Below are 21,798 nucleotides of genomic sequence, written 5' to 3'. Positions count from 1 at the left end.
TCCCTCTCCTCCTCTCTCTCTCTTTCTCCCTCTCTCCTTCTCCTTCTCTCTCTCTCTAAAATATGACCAATAAAATCCGATATCCGATTTAATCGGATATCGGATTTCTGCCATGTGGTAGTTTACTTCATAAATGGCGGCAAAGGGAAATTCTTTGGGGACCACAAATTTTTGTACTCAAATTTTCAAATTTCAAATTTCGGCTCGGGAATGCTTTGGTATTAGGCTTGGAAGTGACAAGCCTAGAAAGTCAACTGAAAAAACATGTTTTTTAGTATTGCTTGATTTTCCAAACTTTACACTGGTGGCTGACAACTTTTTTTATAGCCAAAATTGATAAAATGAAATGGGTTTTTTAAGGACGTTCCTAGCTTTCCAATAATATAAGGCTTGTCTTATTTCGACTTTAGTAAATTATTATTATTTATTTTCTAATTGAATTCTGACAATAGTCCTGATTGATATACTGATTGAAAAACACTCATAACTTTCAAACGGTATAACATTTTTTGAAACTGAAGCATGCATCACATCCTATGCTTTGTCTACTATAGGGAAAATTTTAAAAAAATTAAATTTCATAAGGTTTTGACCAAGTTAAGGTGGTCAGACGTAGGAGTTTCTGAATTTCTGAAAAGCTGTAGTAAAAAAATCATAATTAATTATTTAATTCATAAAAAATTAAAAAAAAATATGTATCACATCCGCACATAAGTCTAATACTTATATTATAAATATTATAAAAAAATATTAATATTTTATTGTGATTAGGGTGGTCAGACATACGTCTACTTCTTTTTTTTTTCCTGAAATTTTAGTACCACTCCATTGAAATTTGAAATTTTCGTCAAATAGGATTTTTTTTTCCAAAAAACAACTAGTAGCTTAGAAACTACATTCAATTTTCTATATATTCTCTTGTTACATATTTTAAAAATAATGTTCACAACTTATTCAAATTTTCATGTCAAGTTGCATAACTCTGATTTTTCTGAAATTTCATTGCCACTTAAGGGCCTGTTTTGGCACACCATGATCCTGCACATACCCATATACCATTTAAACCAAACTCCAATTAATGATTCCAATATACCATCTTATTATTAATATTTTTTACTAAGTCTATTGGTTTCATTTCACTATCGTATTTATATTTTTTCTTTGTCACAGGGCAACCTGGATCCATCACATAGCACAGATAGGGATGTAGGTCCCGACACTTCTATCGAGCAGGTAAACTTCATTGTAATTGTACAAATTAGATAGAAGCAAACTATTACATTATTATGTTATTTTCTTGAGTGTTTTGGAGTAATTTTGATAGTGTTAATAATATTCTTATCATAGACGAATGTTCGAGGAAAGGGACAGGAACCTCCATTACATCAACACCTCAGCATAGTATTAAGCGATGAGGACTACGCAATTTCCACAAACCTTGTAGAAGTGATATAAATGTCTATTACAAAAATTAATAAAGAGATTGTTGCTTTGGTATGCACGACCTCTCAAACTAATGAGATAAAAGATAGGCTAAATCAATTGATGCAAGCAGCAGAAAACATGTGATTAAGCAGTAATGAAAGCTTTAATTATAACAAAAGCTCAATAATGGTTTATATTTTATACTCTTTTATGTCACTAACTAAAAAATGTACATGTTGTTTTTACAGAATTTCATGTGTCATCATCAACTTGGTGGACATGATCAGGGTATTGCAGGTAGTGCAGGTGATGACCATGTTCTATACATTAAAACTACTCCTTCTTTGGACTTGTGAACTTGCTTTTTTAATGATATTGTTATTTACACAGGATTTTCCCTATCTATACTATTGCTCTCTCTTTAGAATGAATAATAATAAGTTTTGTGTGTATATATGATTGTAATAATAGTTTATTAAACTGTTAATAAAATATTTAGTTGCACAATTAGAAGTTCTCATTTGATCTGATCTAATCACTTGTATTTTAATTTACTATTATTAAATTATATTTCAAAGTAGGGACATTACAAAAACCAATAAAACAGCGTGAAGTTTGACGACATAAGATAGCACGTTGCTAAATAAATAGATTCCATGGACTATCTTTTGTAAGGACTATACTAGTTTATCACTTACATTTCCCTCTTGTTACAAATTTTCATACCTTTGTACTACATCAAAACCTACCTTCCTTATTCTCCTTCATATTGTTGTATCATTAAGATTAGCATCAAACACTTAATAAAGGTTCATATTTCTTTACAACTCTTAATAAAGGTTCATCTTTGTTTACAATTCTTGTAGTTTTCATATATTTAATGTACTATTCTTTAGGTGTTGCCAATGTTCCTATGGAAAGGCCGCCTCATTCAAGGTTATCCCCATCTGTATTGTCGATTGCAATGTCGGCAATAGGCAGCATGCAGACATCCTCTACTGCTCATCATGTTGACCCACCCATTGTTGGTAGATCCCTCTTTTTCTCTCTCTTTTGTTATGTTTTTATTTTCCTTGAAGTGTTCTTTCTTGGGGGCATTTCATAGTGGATTCATTTTTTGCAGCAGAAGATGCACATGACGATGCGCCAGAGGCGAATACTAGTGATAACATACCATCATTTTCTGGATCTTCCTGTATTGCTAGTATAGGAACATTGCATACCACATTGGTGGTGAGTGATGAAGAATTGATTCCCTTGAAGATACAGAAGGTTCCAGGTACTTTAAAATTATTATTATATATAGTGTAATTATAATTTACTTACTGATCACTCATTTTGGACTAATTATCCCATGTTTTTTTTGCAGGAAATGATATTTTTTATAAAAATCTTAATGACATTGCATTGCAGATGTTTGGGCCCATGACCATACGTAAAAAGTGTAACATCATATGTGAACTAACCCTAATCCACTATTTTTTATTTCACATCATTTCTAGACTAGTTTTTCTTTGATCCATTTCTTGAACTATATTAAAGGTAGCTTTAGTTCATTTTTTAATCTAATAAGTTTGTTTTTTCTTAAAAGGTGGAATGACCAAGAAAACAGGTTAAAAGATGAACTCACAAACCGTATGGTTGAGTTGTTCGGAAATGACACATTCGATAAAACCAAGCTCCTTGAAAAAAATGGCACATATCTAAAGTATGTGAGGGACCAATACACGACATATTTAGAGAAGAACGTAAAGTATGAGGGTCCCCCCATGATTCTAAAGAGGGAGCAGAAGGACCTGATTTTGGATGCGAAGGAGAGAATTGAAAGGAAAAAAGGAAATACACCACTAGACACCAGAAGAAGGTATGTGATACTATTAAGAATGTAATTATGTACTAATTACTCTTTATATTTATATAATCTAACATATTTCAAAATTTTCATAGACTGAGTGACACGTCAAAGGCAACCAAGACAAGACAAGAAAAGAACGAGCAACACAAACTCGGCTCTGGTGGTTATATGAAACTTGTTGCATGAATCGTAAGAACTAGTAAATGAAATATTACATCAAAATATTTATAAATTGTAAAAAATGTTTTTTTTTTCAAACAATACAAGAAAAATTCATAATACTAAGCAAAAATGCAGGGCTCTGAATTCAATAGAGCACCCACAGAAGATGACAAGGGAACTACCTACTAGCAAGGCTATACAACTGTGGTTGAGTGACTACGAGAATTGAGTGGGCAAACATGAGATTCTGGTGCATCCATCGCATAGGTAAATAAGCTATATGAAAATAATTTCAAATCGAATACCTTACCAATAATCAATTTGATGTTAAGTTCCAACATAAAGTGAATTTATTTGTTTTAATTAAGCAAGCAATTATAACATTGTGCATGACATTGGAATGCAGCCTGATAATCGTGGAACACAACCTCCACATGAAGGTCTGGATGTGCATCCCAGTAGTGGAGGTATTCATTTGCTATTCAAGTTTTTTAATGTAATTATTAATACAAAATAAACATATTAAATTGTAATAATTAATGTAACATTTTTTGTTAATATTTTAGAGCATATAGTCGGTGGTGACCAAGTGGAGCATGATCTGGGTAGACAACATCAGGAACGTGATGTTCCCCAGTCAGGTAAAGAGGACCACTGTAATTCCTTTAAACATATTTAATTGCAATTGGTGTATTGATTAATGTAACCTTTCGTATTTCAACTCCAGAGGATCTAGAGGGTGTTCAACATGTTGAGGTTGAGGCTAGACAAAATGATTTTGAAGATGATGTGACCCCATCAGGTAAAGAGCGCCACAGTTATGTTCTTTAAATTAATGAAATACTTGTAACAAAAATAAAAAATGATTTGAATTTAACCCATTTCTTTATTACTACAGAGGACCCCTCTTTGCAACGGTGTCCTCATCCTCAAAAGAGGACTAGGCATACATCGAGATCACGAGCAGAGAGAAGAACAACTGAAGAGGGGGGAAATGATGAAGAAATCAATGCTCCACTTAGACTTTACATAGCTTCAAAAAAAAAAAAATTTAAATGATTGTAATCTACATTTTTTGATAATGGCTAATTTTTATGTGTTAATGAATGTAATTATGTGCTAATGAATTTTCATGAATGATGTGTTAATTAATATTGACGAATGTTGCATGTTAATGAGTGTTAATGAATGTTATGTGTTATTAAATGTTATGTGATAATGAATGAATGTTATATTTTACTAATGGATGAAACAATGAATGAATGTTAGATGTTAATGGGGAATTTAGAGTGATGGTAGGGGAGGAGGGGCCAAATGAGCTTCCACCTTCACGTGGTTGGCCCTGTTAAGTAGATAATATTAAACTATTCTTGAAACCAAGCGAAGCTCAATAAGATAACACACTTTTCCATATTTCATTATGTTGCATAGTTAATCTTATTGAATAATGTATATTGAATCTTAATTGCACGGTCCAACAGAGCCAACACGAACAACAACACCACAAGTAAGTGGTTTGCTTTTTAAGTTTTTTTTTTCATGATAATCTGGTAAGGTTCATCTGAAGTGTTATGTGTAACTTTGAACGTGAGAAATTTATATTTTTTGTGTTCTGACATTTATTTTTTGTTCCAGGTGGATGACTTGGAAGAGGTCACTGATTACTAACAAAATAGGGGTCGCTTTGATGAACTCATATCCGTGTTTTTGATGAGCAACAACATTGGAAGGAACTTACATATTTATATATTCAAGATGATGAATATGATAATGTTGCCACTCATGAACCATTCTCCAGAGGTATGGGGTCATATGCAATTCAAAGATGTTGTAGTTAAAGTGTCCAATGTTTAATTGTACTACAAAGTTGTACACTTTTATTTGCAAAAACACCCAGAACTTATTAATGGCCTCTTGAATGTCCTTGCCCTTAGGGTAGACCACACACGAGTGGTTGACATCATGCATAAGGTATGGCTCTCAACTTTTTTATTCTGTTACTATTTTTTAGGATTACTGAGATGTCTTTCACTTGGGTATTAAGTTTTTCTAGATGTTCTCTTTAACATCTATTTGGTTTGCAAAAATTTCATGAGTATCTTTTTCTATTGTATTTGTTATCCATGTTGGGCTTCTTTGTCTTGTGAAGTCATACATGGTTGCAGTACAGAGCAACAATGTAGTTGTTGTTAATGAGGCTTTGAATGAAATTTATGTAGAAGAGGAAGATTATGATAGGCTTCGAGAATCTATAGATATAAATGATAACTTTGATCAAATAGGGCTTTCTCAGAGGGTGAGGGGAACTTCTCTATTGGTTCTTTCATTTAAGTTAAAGTGGGATGTAATTTAGCAGTTTTCTAATGATCTTCAATTTCAATTAGGTTGAGAAACATGAACTTCTTGAATTCTCGTTAAAGGCTTTTCTATAAAGAATTTTTAAAAAACCAGTGACACTTCGAGGAGGCAAATAATTCTTGAATTTTGTCTGGTTATATTTATTGCTTGTTGAAAATTATGAAATGCTTACTTATAAATGTTTATGAAGTTGTGTTTGTATAAATTAAAAGTATGATTCCTTGATGAAGATTTCTTTTGAAAATACATGATTTAATTATATCAGATCAACAACAAACTAGTGCCTTCATTCCTTACTGATTTCCTACTATTTCAAATTGAAAGATCCCACGTATAACCATGGAGACAGTTTTAATAACTTGTTTTCAAAACAAGACCATCACATCAAAAGCATCTATATGGATTGTAACTGAAATATAAAATGCAGTTAGTCTTATTGAATTTCAACTTTGCTCTGAAAGACCAATAAGACAATTTGAAACTTGCCAACCAACCTTTCAAACTGATGCTCAAACTGGAAATTAGTCTCAATCACAATAGCATACGATAGCACATTGACACAATCTAATAAAATATATTTATCACATGGAACTAATCAATCAATAGAAAATCATATACATTTAGAATGAAGAACACTTGCAATTTATATTGAAAATAGATAATCAAACTAGTTGATTTCAATATGTATCATCCATCAACTTTGATATTTCCAGAAAACAAACTGCATAAGTGTTGTATAAAATTGTCTTGATAAGATCACAAAACTTGAGGTATCTCCCCCACTTGTTCTAAAAGATCCTCCATTTATAGATGAGGATTCAGTTTAAAGTGAAAGGGCATACCCTATCATTAAAACTAAAACTAGCAAAAACTAACTAAAAATTGTCTTTACAATATGAACATATTATAAAAACATAGAAAAACATGACTCTGGGATCCAACTTAAACATCAAGTCTAGTCTCCCAACATCTTGTTGATCTTTTGGATATGCTCCAAGTACTTCTTTGACTTATATGTGTCTGCATTGTGGATGATATCTCTAACAATGAATTCTAGCATGCCAAAGTTTTCCATCTGTTTCACAGTCTCTTTCAATTCAATTCCATCAATTTGGGCAATATCAAGGGTGACATTAAGAAGACTACGACATTCTAAGATCCATATATCTTTATCCTTTATCTCACCCTTCTAATCAATTAACTCTAGGAAACCATGTTGAACAGTGTCTTTGCATTCATCATATTCAAATTGTAATTCTTCATCAAATTTATTGTGTTTAGCCAGCAACCACTTTATGTTTTCAATTTCTTATGTTTCCTCTTTGGCCATTGTTTATCATGCAACCTTGTTCCCAATCTGTTTGAAATTTTGTTGTGTGAAACTGTATTGTCTAGAATTCTTTCAGAAAGCCTTGTAAAACCTCAAATCTTTTAGTTAGTAGTACACCAGCAGTATCTACCCTCACACTTTGCATCTATTTTAATATCCTTTTATTTTCTTGTTGCAACTCCTCACATTTTTTCTTCCATTGAGAGCTACCCAAAGTAAGAACCATTGGCACATGTTGCCCACTTCTCCTTAGCATTTCTTCATACAGAACCTTATACTGGTTCCTCTCCCCCACTACTCTGACCATTTGTGCTTTATTAAATTTTGAAATATCCACTCTGATATCAATAGAAACAATTGGATCAATTTCACCAACTTTTAGTTTCATCATATGGTCAAAGGCCTTGTCAACATCAATGATCTTTGGTCTCTTGTGGGGAGGGTACAGAGCCATAACCTCAAATATTCCTTGTCCTAATCAAATCTTGAACCAATAAATACATCATTTACACCTTGTATATCTAATTTGAATTCCTTGTTTTCTGAATGCAATAAACTGTCAAAGATAAAAGAAGCACTGAGGTCCCATCCAGGAAACAGAATCACCCCAGCCTCTGTAAGCAGTTGCCTCCCATTTTGAGGGGTCATTGTGGTTATCTCTGCATCAGTTTCCTCTTTTAATTTCTTTAATAACTCAACCTCATTATCAGGCATTATGTTGGGAATGGAGTCCCTCAATTTCTTCCCTTTAAAATTATACAAGAATGATTTAAATTTTTTGGACTGAATAAAAACATCATCAGCAACAAAAGCAAAAAACCCCTCTAACCGAGAGTCAGCATGAACTTCTAATGTTGTCTCTATTTAGCCCTGCATGTCTGGCTCTTCTTCCTTCTCTGGCACTTTCCATCTAGAGACAACTGCATTCTCATCAGATTCACTTTTTGCCTCCTCCTCCTTGGTTTCAATTTCGTGGAGTTTTCGTCTCTTTTTTGCCAGGTCATTATTCAGTTGATCAATTACCTCTTTAGCCTCTACATCCTCCATGTTCCTGAAGATATTTTCAGCCTCAATACTAACATGCAGATAACCTCCCAAGTTTTGCCTCTTCTTGCAAGAGTGAATGTATCCTTCAGGATCATAGTTTTTCCTGGCATAATGCTCAAACAAATTGTATTCTTCTATTAGCTTCTTATCAATTATTTCATAAGCTTTGGTTGACATTATGGTGAAATCACCAAAACTCAGTGTCCCAGGTAGGAAGGCTTGTTTACACATATCTACAAAATGTTTAGCATTGGGCACACTCAATTGCCTCACAATCTATAGATAAGCTATTATGTCTGGTACTAGTTTTGGCAGCATGTAGGGGCTCCCCTCAAATCCATATACTCTATAACATGTAAAATCCTTATTCAAGAACTAGTCCCCCCAGTTATGATCAACAATGTGTCTTTCATCATAATCCCTGGGTCTTAGGAACCTCTTGGTCTCTTCAAAGTTAGACCCTTCACATGAAATCCCATACATTTGGTACAATGGCATCACAATAAGTTATTCAAACTTAATATAGTTGGACCTCATATATTGAGAATCCTAAAGATATGTCCACAATTGGACGGGTTGCTCCTCACCTTCCCTGTACTTGGTATTTAATTTTAGGCCCTCAAGCCAAAAACCCTTTACATATCCATAAAATAACACTAGATGCATCAATAGTGAATAAAACTTGAAATTGGGATGAGTATCATCCCTAAGGTTTAAAAAACCTTCGTACAACCTCTCTGCCAAATATGACGCATAGTCAAAAGGCCTAGGTTCATACATTTGTATATCAGAGGCTAACACCAGTGTCCCAGTGCTTGCCAGATCAAGCACCTCCACCCCTCCTACTTGCCTACACAACATATATGTGTACTGCAAGTAGTGCCTGAACAAACCAATACTGAATGGTGGCTCGTATTCCTCTGTTAATTTTCCTGCCCACCTCTTGTGAATGGAAAATTTCCAGTTGGTATATGTAGTGTCCATTCTGAGGTATTCTTCCTCCAACTCCCCAAAGGACAAGGGCTTATCAGGACTGGGGTCTAAATTGAAAACCTCATTTATGGTACCCGCAGAAGATCTACTAAATGCTTCCCCATTTGGGAGTTGAATGCACATCTTCACCGAATTATATTTCCTCACAAAACCTCTAGCAATCCTATGTTTACAAAAACATTAGGGACTATTAACTTACCTAAATTTGTCATCCAAGGATTGTAGAGCGACATCTCCTTGATCTTTCTTAAATAGTGGAAAATAAACAGTTCATGTCCCCTTACCTTGGTCCAGACATCTCTGACCTCTCTGTACTTGTCTTCTAATTGGTCTCTCCCCGGTAGGTGCTGCTTCGACCTTCTGGATTTTGGGTTGGGTGCCTACATTTGGTCTATCATGTCTTGGTTTAACCTCCTGACTAGAGGAACCTCTTCAGTTTTTCCTTTCCTCGCCTTAGAGTCAGGGCTCTTGGCCACCCTCTTCTTTCATGTTGAACTTGAAGCTTCTATTTCTACAATTACAATCATCTGCTCTGTTTTTCAAAGGTGCAATGTGTTCTATCTGTGTATTCTTCTTTCACCAACATAGTATTTAGACAAGGCAACTTCTAGTTAAACAATATTCTTTTGCAATAATAAACTTCTCATAAAATTTGCCTCGTGCAAACCATAGATGCATATACTGTAAGTATTAAATAGAAGATTTTAAAAAAAATTGGTTTTGAATTCTGATATGACAACAGCTCGTCAGCATATGTCTCCCTAATGAATATTTCCCTTTTGGCACTCTCTGAACAACCCTTTATCTACTTTGACATCTTACTTTCTCTTATCAGGATACCCTAAGCCGATGACTCCTTTTCCTCCTCATCAGTATATCTCAAACTGATATTCCTATCAGGCGTCGGGTGAGCTTATTTAGTGTTATCACAATAGGAATTGTTTCCTTAATGGGCTTCACCATCGGCATAGCTCTTCTCGATGCAACCGTCTTCATCGCCATGAGTCTTCCCGATAGTGTCTTCACTCCGCACAATCAATCCACTCCTTCATCAGGTATTGGGGTAATCTGAAATGAAACATACTGATAAGCAAAGTCTTCTCGATAGAGTATGTTCCATCGGTATATGTTTCACTGATGATTTCTTTGAGCATCGGGGTGGCTCAAAGTAACACATATCAATGACTTTGGTTATACCGATGCAACCGACTTCATCGCCATGAGTCTTCCCGATAGTGTCTTCGCTTTGCTCAATCAGTCCGCTCCTTCATCGGGTATCGAGGTAATCTGAAATGAAACATACTAATAAGCAAAGTCTTCCTGATAGAGTATGTTCCATCGGTATATGTTTCACCGATGATTTCTTCAAGCGTTGAGTGGCTCAAAGCAACATATACCGATCACTTTGGTTATACCGATGGACTCTTCTTTTTGCCACTCTTATCGGTATAAGTCTTACTGATACCCTCATCGACTATCGGCGAGACAATTCTCCATTGTTGTCGCTAGTGTTTACTATGTTGATGGGTCATATCGGTAGTTTTTACTGATGCATCAATTCTCCTCAACTTTTCTCCTTGGTCGGTATAACTTATGTCAATGAGTACAACTCTGGCTTGCTACGCTCTCTCATTAGTATATGGTATCCCGATGCAAAATTGGTCTTTGTTAGTTTAAGTGCCCTCATCTGTATAACTTATACCGATAATGTGAAATTTCAATCATTTTCAACTCCTTTAAGATACAAAAAAAGATAATGGATTTAATACAATCTGAACAAAAACTTTATTCTACATGGGAGCTTTACCCTTTCTAATAATTACTTGTGCACTTTGATCAATCCTAAGAACCTGTTTGCCAGGCCTCCTCACCTCAAAAGGAAACCCAGAGTGCTTCATCTTGTCTCAATGCCACCCTCAATATACCCACCTGATGGTTGAATCTCTAGAGAGAAGTCACAAATGGATAGAGATTGTCTTTACAAGATTGCACCTACACATAAAACCCAGCAGTAACTATTCTTATGGAAAAAGTGCTCAATATATAAAAGGAAATTATATAAAAATAGCATTTTTAAGAGCATAATTAATTTGAAAAATTATGTGCTAACATGTTGCAGTGTCTAAAAAGGATAATCTTTACAAGGATGCAATGGAAACTAGTTCTCAATCTGGTGATTGTGAACTTGCAGAGGAATTGCTAGTGTATTTTGTGGAAAGGGTATACAATCGGTAAAACATATAGTTGGTTATTCTCTCTCACAGGCTAAAGTATATTTTGAATTTTCATTTTGGATTGGGGCATTGAAATGGGGATTACTTTTGCATTTGGAACTGCAGGGCAAGAAAGAATTATTTGCTTCATTCTTGTTCATATGCTATGACTTGATCAAACTAGATGTGGCTTTGGAACTTTCCTGGATGAATAATATGATTGACTTTGTGTTTCCATACCTACTTGAGGTTCTCGATATACTCTAATGATTCTGTGAATATTTTAAGTTTCTCTTTAATAAACATTTTAAATCTTCTACAGAATTAAATAGCTAATATTCAAAAAAATTATTTTCAAAGTTCATTCGAGAATACACAATAAAAGTTGATGAGCTTGTTAAGGACAAGTTAGAGGTTGTCCAAGAAGAGAAATCCAAGGAGAAAGAAGAGAAAGATCTTATTTCTCAACAAGTATGCATTTTTCTTAATTGAGCCTCAAGGAGCACTTGTTCTACTCTACTGATGATTTTTAAGAATTCAAATAAATATGTGCCTATTTTGTTTACAGAATATGTATGCTCAACTTCTCCCCCTTGCTTTGCCAGCACCTCCAAAATCATTTTAAGAGCATAATTAAGAAAATTGTAGAAAAATAGCATTTTTAAGAACGTAATTAAGAAAATTATAGAAAAATAGCATTTTTAAGGAAATTATAGAAAAATTATGTGCTAACATAATGCACTGTCTAAAAAGGATAATCTTTACAAGGATGTAATGGAAACTAGTTCACAATCGGGTGATCGTGAACTTGCAGAGGAATTGCTGGTGTATTTTGTGGAACATGTATACAATTGGTAAAACATATAGTTGGTTGTTCTCTCTCACAGAATAAAGTATATTTTGAATTTTCATTTTGGATTGGGGCATTGAAATGGGGCTTACTTTTGCATTTGGAACTGCAGGGCAAGAAAGAATGCTTTGCTTCATGCTTGTTCATATGCTATGACTTGATCAGACCATATGTGACTTTGGAACTTGCCTAGATGAATAATATGATTGACTTTGTGTTTCCATACCTACTTCAGGGTCCTTATATACTCTTATGATTTTGTGAATATTTTAAGTTTCTCTTTAATAAACATTTTAAATCTTCTGCAAAATTAAATAGCTAATATTCAAAAAATTATTTTTCAAAGTTCATTCGAGAATACATGACAAAAGTTGATGAGCTTGTTAAGGACAAGTTAGAGGTTGTCGAAGAAGAGAAATCCAAGTAGAAAGAAGACAAAGATCTTGTTGCTCAATAGGTATGCATTTTTCTTAATTGAGCCTCAAGGAGCGCTTGTTCTACTCTACTGACAGTTTTTAAAAATTTAAATAAATATGTGCTTATTTTATTTACAAAATATGTATGCTTGGCTTCTTCCCCTTGCTTTGCCATCACCTCCAATAGCTTTTTTAAGAGCATAATTAAAGAAATTATAGAAAAATAGCATTTATAAGAGCATAATTAAGAAAATTATAGAAAAATAGCATTTTTAAGAGCATAGTTAATCTGAAAAATGGCATTTTAAGAGCATGACTAAGGAAATTATAGAAAAATAGCATTTTTAAGGAAATTATAGAAAAATTATGTGCTAACATGTTGCACTGTCTAAAAAGGATAACCTTTACAAGGATGCAATGGAAACTAGTTCTCAATCAAGTGATCATGAACTTGCAGAGAAATTGCTAGTGTATTTTTTGGAACAGGTATACAATTGGTAAAACATATAGCTGGTTGTTTTCTCTCACAGGCTAAAGTATATTTTGAATTTTCATTTTGGATTGGGGCATTGAAATGGGGCTTACTTTTGCATTTGGAACTACAGGGCAAGAAAGAATACTTTGCTTCATGCTTGTGCTTATGCTATGACTTGATCAGACCAGACGTGTCTTTGGAACTTGTCTGGATGAATAATATGATTGACTTTGTGTTTCCATACCTACTTCAGGTTCTTGATATACTCTGATGATTTTGTGAATATTTTAAGTTTCTCTTTAATAAACATTTTAAATCTTCTGTAGGAATAAATATGTGCCTATTTTGTTTACAGAATATGTATGCTTAGTTCTTCCCCTTGCTTTGCCAGCACCTTCAATGCCTGGCATGGGAGTGGGCATGGGAGGTTGCTTTCAGCCAAGTATGAGTGGAATGGGAATGCCTCCCATGCCATCTTATGGTATGCCACATATGGGTGGCTATTGATGGGATTGAAGAACTTAACGTCGGACACAATTCTTCAACCATACATGGTTTTTTGAGGCTAGTCTTTGAGTGGAAAGATTAGATTGTCAAATTATTTTTATTGTTGTTCAGTTGGTTGATACAAAATAATGAATCTTTAGTATTATCGTATTGGTCAATCAGTTCAAATCTTTCCATCCACCAAGCATCTGATGCTCGAACCGTCGCATACTTAGATTGTCAAATTGCTTTTATTGTCATTTGGTTGGTTGATACAGAATAATGAATCTTTAATATTATCATATTGGTCAATAAGTGCAAACCTTTCCATCCACCAAGCATCTGATGAGGATGTTTTATGTTTGACAGCGTCCTCGTCAGATAAGCAGTGAGGGGGTTGTCGAAATTCTGATGTCCACCCAATTTATTCTGATGCCCGAACCATCGCACATACAGCATCCTCGTCAGTGCGAATTCTCTAGTTGTCGTTGGACGTCATCAGAATTCTGATGGACCCCCACAAAACATCCAATGAGGATGTTGTATATCTGACGACATTCTCACCAGATGGGCGGTCATGTTCACCATCAGAACATTACCTGGAAGTCGTTGGAATTCTGACGAATTATCGAGTTTTACCAATGGCTAAGAAATGAGGGGGTCGTCAAAATTCCGACGCCCACCCAATTTATTCCGACACCTGAACCGTTGCACATACATCATCCTCATCAGTGCGAATGCCCTGGTTATCGTTGGACGTCATCGGAAGTCCGACAGACCCCTCACAAAACATCCAACGAGGATGTTGTATATCCGACAACATTCTCACCAAATGGGCAGTCATGTTCACCATCGGAACATTACCTGGAAGTCGTTGGAATTCCGACGACTTAATGAGTTTTTTCGATGGCTAAGCGCAATCATGGTCATTGTCGAAAGAATCTTCGATGATGTCAAAATTTCGACAGTATTGAGCACCGCTGGAATGTCCGACTACAAGTTTTCAATGGCATTGCTCGTCAGAATTCTGACGAACTGCTGTCGAAATTAAGCCCCAAATGTACTAGTGCCTTATTAGAGTAGGTTGTATTCATATAAAGAGTTAACAAAATTAAATGGATTTTATTGCTTCATTTGGCTTCCTTTATGATGAGAGCTATGTATGGACTATGTGTGATCAAGCTACCTAATAAGGCCCTCTAGTCATCATTGCATTTAACAATATTGTTAACTATATAAAGCATGAGGTCGTCCATGTAAATGATAATGCACTTCCCCACTAAACCATTGAAAGCAATATCCATAATTTGTTGCAAGATCGCTCTTGCATTAATTAACTCTCTATATATATAACTTCAATAACTTTTATTTTTTTATTTTTAATTATGTTTCTTATGTTCTTTATTTTTCAATTTTTTCTTTTATGCATTATTATTTCGCTTTATTCTCCAACTTTTTATTTCATTATTTTTTTTCTTTTTATCTTGTATCTTAAATTTTTTTTTTTTCTTATTTTTAACTTTCTACCTCTTTTTTTTTTTTAATTGTCAAACACTTCTTTGAACCATCCCCCTTACCTTATCACTTTATTTTCTAGTCCATTCTCCACCTGCTCTTCCTCACCTTGTTTTCCAGTCCACTCTCCACCTACTCTTCCTTTTTTAAGTCTTAAGTTTGAAATTCATTTCTTTATTGATGAAAAACACACAATTCGTTTCTTCATTTCTTTTTTTTTTATTGTCAAACACTTCTTTGAACCATCCCCCTTACCTTATCACTTTGTTTTCCATTCCACTCTCCACCTGCTCTTCCTCACCTTGTTTTCCAGTGCACTCTCCACCTACTCTTCCTTTTTTAAGTCTTAAGTTTGAAATTCATTTCTTTATTGATGAAAAACACACACACAATTTCTTCCAAAAACATTCTTCACAATTTCATCACTCTTTATCTTTACCTAGACTCATTCCCCTCATACAAATAAATGCTTCGTACTCCACCTCATCAACAAGAAGCCACCCTATCATTATAGTTCATCTTTTACTGTTCTTTATGTCTAAGTTCAAAGCCAATTCCATGACATCTTCTTCTTATGCTCGTTTTAACATTTTATTTCATTATTGTTATTTTTTTATCTTGTAACTTAAATTTTGTTTTTTTCTTATTTTTAACTTTCTACCTCTTTCTTTCTTTTTATTGTCAAACACTTCTCTGAACCATCCCCTTACCTTATCACTTTGTTTTCCAGTCCACTCTCCACCTGCTCTTCCTCACCTTGTTTTCCAGTCCACTCTCCACCTACTCTTCCTTTTTTAAGTCTTAAGTTTGAAATTCATTTCTTTATTGATGAAAAACACAAACACAATTTCTTCCAAAAACATTCTTCACAATTTCATCACTCTTTATCTTTACCTAGACTCGTTCCCCTCATACAAATAAATGCTCCGTACTCCACCTCATCAACAAGAAGCCACCCTATCATTATAGTTCATCTTTTACTGTTCTTTATGTCTAAGTTCAAAGCCAATTCCATGACATCTTCTTCTTATGCTCGTTTTAACATTTTATTTCATTATTGTTATTTTTTTATCTTGTAACTTAAATTTTGTTTTTTTCTTATTTTTAACTTTCTACCTCTTTCTTTCTTTTTATTGTCAAACACTTCTCTGAACCATCCCCTTAACTTATCACTTTGTTTTCCAGTCCACTCTCCCCCTGCTCTTCCTCACCTTGTTTTCCAGTCCACTCTCCACCTACTCTTCCTTTTTTAAGTCTTAAGTTTGAAATTCATTTCTTTATTGATGAAAAAAACACAATTTCTTCCAAAAACATTCTTCACAATTTCATCACTCTTTATCTTTACCTAGACTTGTTCCCCTCGTACAAATAAATGCTTCGTACTCAACCTCATCAACAAGAAGCCACCCTATCATTACAGTTCATCTTTTACTGTTCTTTATGTCTAAGTTCAAAGCCAATTCCATGACATCTTCTTATGCTCGTTTTAACATTTATTTCATTATTGTTATTTTTTTATCTTGTAACTTAAATTTTGTTTTTTTCTTATTTTTAACTTTCTACCTCTTTCTTTCTTTTTATTGTCAAACACTTCTCTGAACCATCCCCTTACCTTGTCACTTTGTTTTCCAGTCCACTCTCCACCTGCTCTTCCTCACCTTGTTTTACAGTCCACTCTCCACCTACTCTTTCTTTTTTAAGTCTTAAGTTTGAAATTCATTTCTTTATTTATGAAAAACACACAATTTCTTCCAAAAACATTCTTGAGGTTAGTGCGATTCACCATCATCATAATTGTAAAACAGGATTCCAGGTAGCTAATTCCGAGGCAAACCACGTCCCCTCATTCAACATGTTGTCATCCGCCATCGTATCTTTCCCTTGATGCCTTTCATAGTTGCAACTTGCAATGCCTTCAATGCTTCTACGTTTCTTCCGTGTACTTTCCTATGCAAATCCACGCGATTTACGCGTTTCATCACTCTTTATCTTTACCTTCCCCTCGTACAGATAAATGCTTCGTACTCCACCTCATCAACAAGAAGCAGCGCCCTGTCATTACAGTTCATCTTTTATTGTTCTTTCTGTCTAAGTTCAAAGCCAATTCCATGGCATCTTCTTCTTCTGCTCGTTTTAACATTGAGCTTGAACGAGAGAATGAAAATACAAATGCATATAAAGAAATTGTTTTATCTCCATCTGCTCCAGATGCTTTTGAACAAGTTGCAGCATCTACTTCTGCTAGATCTACAATGGCAGAGAGAAAGCTGTCATACGATGTGTTTATTAATCATCGTGGCCCTGATGTCAAACGCACACTCGCAGCCACTCTCTATAAGACCCTCACTAGTATGGGATTGAGGGTTTTTCTTGATAAAGAAGAGCTTGAATTGGGGGATTTCTTGCCCACACGAATAAAAGAGGCAATGTGCAGTGCTTCTCTTCATATAGCTATATTTTCCCAGAATTATGCAGAATCCCCATGGTGTTTGGCAGAACTTTCATTTATGCTCAAAACGGGCACTTCAATTGTTCCTGTTTTCTATCATGTTGAGGCTGATGTTGTCCGATATGCAAAAGGATTTTATGCTGAAGCATTTTCCCGGCATACAGAAAAGGGTAGATACACCTTAGAAAAGCTTGAGGAATGGAAGAATGCGCTCTACAATGTTTCATATTATATCGGTGGCATCCTTCATAATGAAGAGTGAGTACCAAATACCCTGTCTCCAGCACTTATCCATTTTTATCAATTATCTTCTGTATTGGTTGCATGTTTTTATTTCTTTCTTTCTCGTTACACATGTTAAGTGACGTCTCTTCTATTTTGTTATCATTGTATATTTGTAGAGGTGAGGAGAACGTGCTCAAAAATATTGTTAATCGCGTTTTGGAAGAAATTAAAAAAGTGCCACTTGTGGTTGCCAAGCATCCAGTTGGTCTAGATGAAGTTGTCAAAGACTTTGAAAGCAGAACACTTCAATCTCCAGAAAGCCATCTCACTGTGCAAATTGTGGGAATATGGGGCATGGGTGGTTCTGGCAAAACCACTCTTGCCAAACAGCTGTATAATGATAGATATACAATTATGGATAGATCTAGGTTTTTTATTAGATATTAGAGATGCTGCTTTTAGAAATAAATTGCATAAGAAACAGAGAAAGCTTCTAGAGGATCTTGGTCTTCGAGGAGTATCAATTGACAATGTAGAAGAAGGGAAGGGGATTCTTGCTAGCCGTTTGCGATCTATTCGAGTGCTCATCATTCTGGATGATGTGGATGATGTAGAGCAATTGGATGCTCTAGTGCCTGAGAAGGACAATCTTGGATGGGGTAGTTTAATTGTAGTTACTTCAAGAGAGCTTGATGTCCTTCGATGTTGGGGCATCTCATCCATCTATAAAATGAATGCATTGGATCCATTTCATGCCAAACAACTCTTTTGTTGGCATGCTTTCTTGCAGCCTTCTCCACGCCAAGCATTTGAAGATTTGGTTGAAAAATTCTTGAATGTTTGTCATGGATTACCATTGTCTCTGAAAATTTTTGGAGCACAATTATATGGTATCTCCGACAAGGATTATTGGGAAGTTCAATTGAACAAGATTTCTAGAATTTTGCCCAAGGATATCAAAGAGAGATTAAAAGTCAGCTACGATGCTTTAGATGATGAGGAGAAGCAGATATTCTTAGATACTGCTTGTTTCTTTATTGGAGAGGAAAGAACTATAGCCATTGCAGCTTGGGACGGATCAGGATGGAATGGTCAGCACAGTTGGGAACGGCTTTTCAATAAATGTCTTGTTGAACTCAATGATGAGGTATCCAATGATAATGCGTTCTTTGATAGATTCTTTTGTAACCGAATAAGAATGCATGACCACTTGAGAGATTTGGGAAGAGAAATTGCAAATAATCAGTCACCTTACCGTCTCTGGTCTCCTCAACAGAGAATTAATGTTGATAATAGGGTACAGGTAAGATTAATACTTTATTTGATTGTCTCACTAAACAATGACGTGCCAAACTTTCTTTCTCTACTTGTATATGTTTGGTTCTTGTATCCATGAAATTAAATGTTTCCACAATTTTTTTAATTTCATTTTGGTTTGTATTTTTAAAAGGGAATTGTCCTTCGTGGAATCATGGCCACACTACCTGAATTCATAAGCGATTTTGAATCCATAAGCCAGTTTGAGCAGTTTGGTCGATGTTCCCAGGGTGGAGAGTTAATAGTTAACACAAGCATTGGATCTTGTAGACTGGCGCCCTCTTCACTTGGATTAAAACTTTTGCAGGTAATTGGAAATAATAACAATCAAGTAATTGGTGATCTATCAAGAGAGCTAGTATGGCTTCGCTGGTTTGGCATTGAACAGAGAAATCCTCTGTCATTGTGTTCACTGAAAAATTTAAGGGTTTTAGAACTCCATGGAAAATGGGATGTGGAACATCCCTTAGAAGAACTATGGGACACTGACAGCGATGTAAGTATTTTTCTTTAATAAGATATAAATCATTTCTTCAATATTTTTATTATTCTTCGTTTCAGATCTCATTGAGAATTTGTTGCAGGCTCCTGTGCAGTTAAGAGTGTTGTTAATTTCTAGATGCCCAGAGTTCCGAAGATTTCTGAAGTCAATTGGATGTCTCAGACATTTGAAAGAGATAATTGTTGGTGACTCTAGCAAGGTGAGGAGCCTGCCGAAAGAATTTTGTCTTCTTCAATCACTGGAGCACCTGAATTTAAGTGGGTGTCCAGAGCTATCATCACTGCCCAGCAATTTTGGTGATTTAGGAAATCTGAGGCACCTTGATTTGTCCTGTTGTGCTAAATTGAGGAGGCTACCGGTCTCTTTTAAGAAGCTTAGGCTCCTGCAACACCTCGACTTGGATAGATGTTCTGAACTCGCCTTAGAGTCGGACATTCTGAAAAACATGACAAAGCTAGAGTATTTGGACCTTTCTGATTTGAGACAATTGGAAGAGTTGCCTCTTCACATCACAAACCAGGCCTCCTTGAGAGAGCTCTATTTAATGAATCCAGAGACATTCAGGCTGTTACCAGTGAACATTGGTCAACTGAGCAAGTTGCGAAAGATGGAGATGATGGGTGAGTTGTTGACAAGCCTGCCGACATCTATTGGAGATTTGTCTTCCTTAACTTCTCTTCAAATTTATCGCTGTCTCAAGTTGGAATGTTTACCTGACTCCGTGGGGCGTCTTAATTCCTTAGAGCATTTAGAGATATGGAGTTCAGGAGTGAAATCCTTACCAAAATCGATCAGGCAACTGACGAATCTTCGAACATTGATAATAAAGCAATGCGCAATTTGTGAATTGAATCTTGGGGCAGAGTTGGGCAACCTTAAGCGGATAGAGCTTAGTTATAATGACCATCTAACAGAGATAGAAGTCCATCCAACTAGAGTCGAAGACATAGAATTGAAAGAATGTAAAATACTGAGGAGCATAAGGGGTATTGATGGTCTGGTAAACATTCAAATACTGAAGATAATTGGGTGCCCCAAGTTGGATGCGCTTCCCAGCTTTGCACATTTAGCTTCTCTGCGAGAATTTGAACTCAAAGGTTGCCACGGAGTTAAGAAAATACATGGTATGGAACATTGCAGAGCATTGGAGACGCTGAGAGCAGATACAAGATGGGAGAAGGTGGGTATAGAAACTTTGGAGCGCATGGAAAGACTAAGGAATGTGGACCTCAGAGCAATCAGCAGATCAGGCGTTGATGGTTGCATTCAAAGCATGCAGGTAATAATAGTTTATAGGCCTATAGAATTCTAATTACTTGAATCATTCGCTTGTGCATTGACTAATTTGTTGATGTGCAAAGGATTTGCAGAAATGGCCTAAGAAAGAAATAATAGTTTGCACGCGGGCGCTCCCTGATGCGGTCACACGTTTAAACTCCTTTGCCTTTCCCAGTCTATCCGTCATTGACTACTCCGCTAACCAGAAAATCAAATTGTCCTCCAAAGACCGCTGCAATTTGCTATGTTTTGTTGTGAATTGTGATTGCCCAGAACCGAATTTGTCGTCCCTGGTGTTGGGCCCGGAAGAAATTATAATCTCTCAGACGGATTTGGAGAAGGGTAAATGGGTATGGATTGCTCTCTTCACAAAACATTCCAGGTTGCACACATGGGAGCAGGAAATATTTCAAGTCAATGAAGACAGATTCCAAGATTACCTTGAAGCGAAACATTGGACAGGAGAAATAAAGTTTGACTCAAAAGGTAAAGTGGAGAAAAGATTACTTGTGACAGGAGAAGAGGAGAGAGTTGTGGAGGCTTTCCGCCAGTTATTTGTGCTTCTATCAAATTAATGTTAACAATATTGGTCCACATATCTGTTAAAATAGATTTCTAAAAACTAAAAATTATTCTTTATATCTTCTGTTTCCTTTTAAATTGTATTTTCTTTACATTAATTATATCTAAATAGTTTTATTAATTTTGTAAATATTTTACATAAATTTTATCGATAAAATTTAAATGATTATTGAATACTTTGTAAGAACATTAGTTTCAAGTTTTTAAGTTCTTTAGATATTTCAAACCTATCAAATTGATTAACTCAACCTTAACTCTGTCCATACTGATAATATCATGATTATGGATGAGGATGTTCTCTGTCAAAATTATAAAAAGAA

General features: G+C 35.2%; 1 protein-coding gene across 5 annotated transcripts in view; it reads left to right on the top strand.

The window, feature by feature from the left end:
- The window catches only part of LOC131056488 (disease resistance protein RPV1), a 90,405-nt gene extending 68,870 nt beyond the window's left edge, over positions 1-21,535 (top strand). Inside the window, exons 1-5 of one of the 5 annotated variants that reach the window (XM_057990822.2) lie at positions 16,929-17,832; positions 17,976-19,102; positions 19,250-19,612; positions 19,701-20,897; positions 20,980-21,535. In XM_057990822.2, the coding sequence (XP_057846805.2) occupies positions 18,071-19,102; positions 19,250-19,612; positions 19,701-20,897; positions 20,980-21,471 (3,084 nt within the window). In that variant the 5' untranslated portion in view covers positions 16,929-17,832; positions 17,976-18,070 and the 3' untranslated portion in view covers positions 21,472-21,535. Of the gene's footprint in view, positions 1-16,928; positions 19,103-19,249; positions 19,613-19,700; positions 20,898-20,979 lie in introns of those variants that run through there. The other 4 variants (XM_059208565.1, XM_057990823.2, XM_057990821.2 and 1 more) reach the window with 4 other exon arrangements.
- The last annotated feature ends 263 nt before the right edge of the window (positions 21,536-21,798 follow it).

Source organism: Cryptomeria japonica, chromosome 7 (genome assembly GCF_030272615.1).
Source record: "Cryptomeria japonica chromosome 7, Sugi_1.0, whole genome shotgun sequence".
Classification (NCBI taxonomy): domain Eukaryota; kingdom Viridiplantae; phylum Streptophyta; class Pinopsida; order Cupressales; family Cupressaceae; genus Cryptomeria; species Cryptomeria japonica.
The sequence above is the reverse complement of the archived record's forward strand: the minus strand, read 5'-3'. Positions and strand labels throughout refer to the sequence as shown.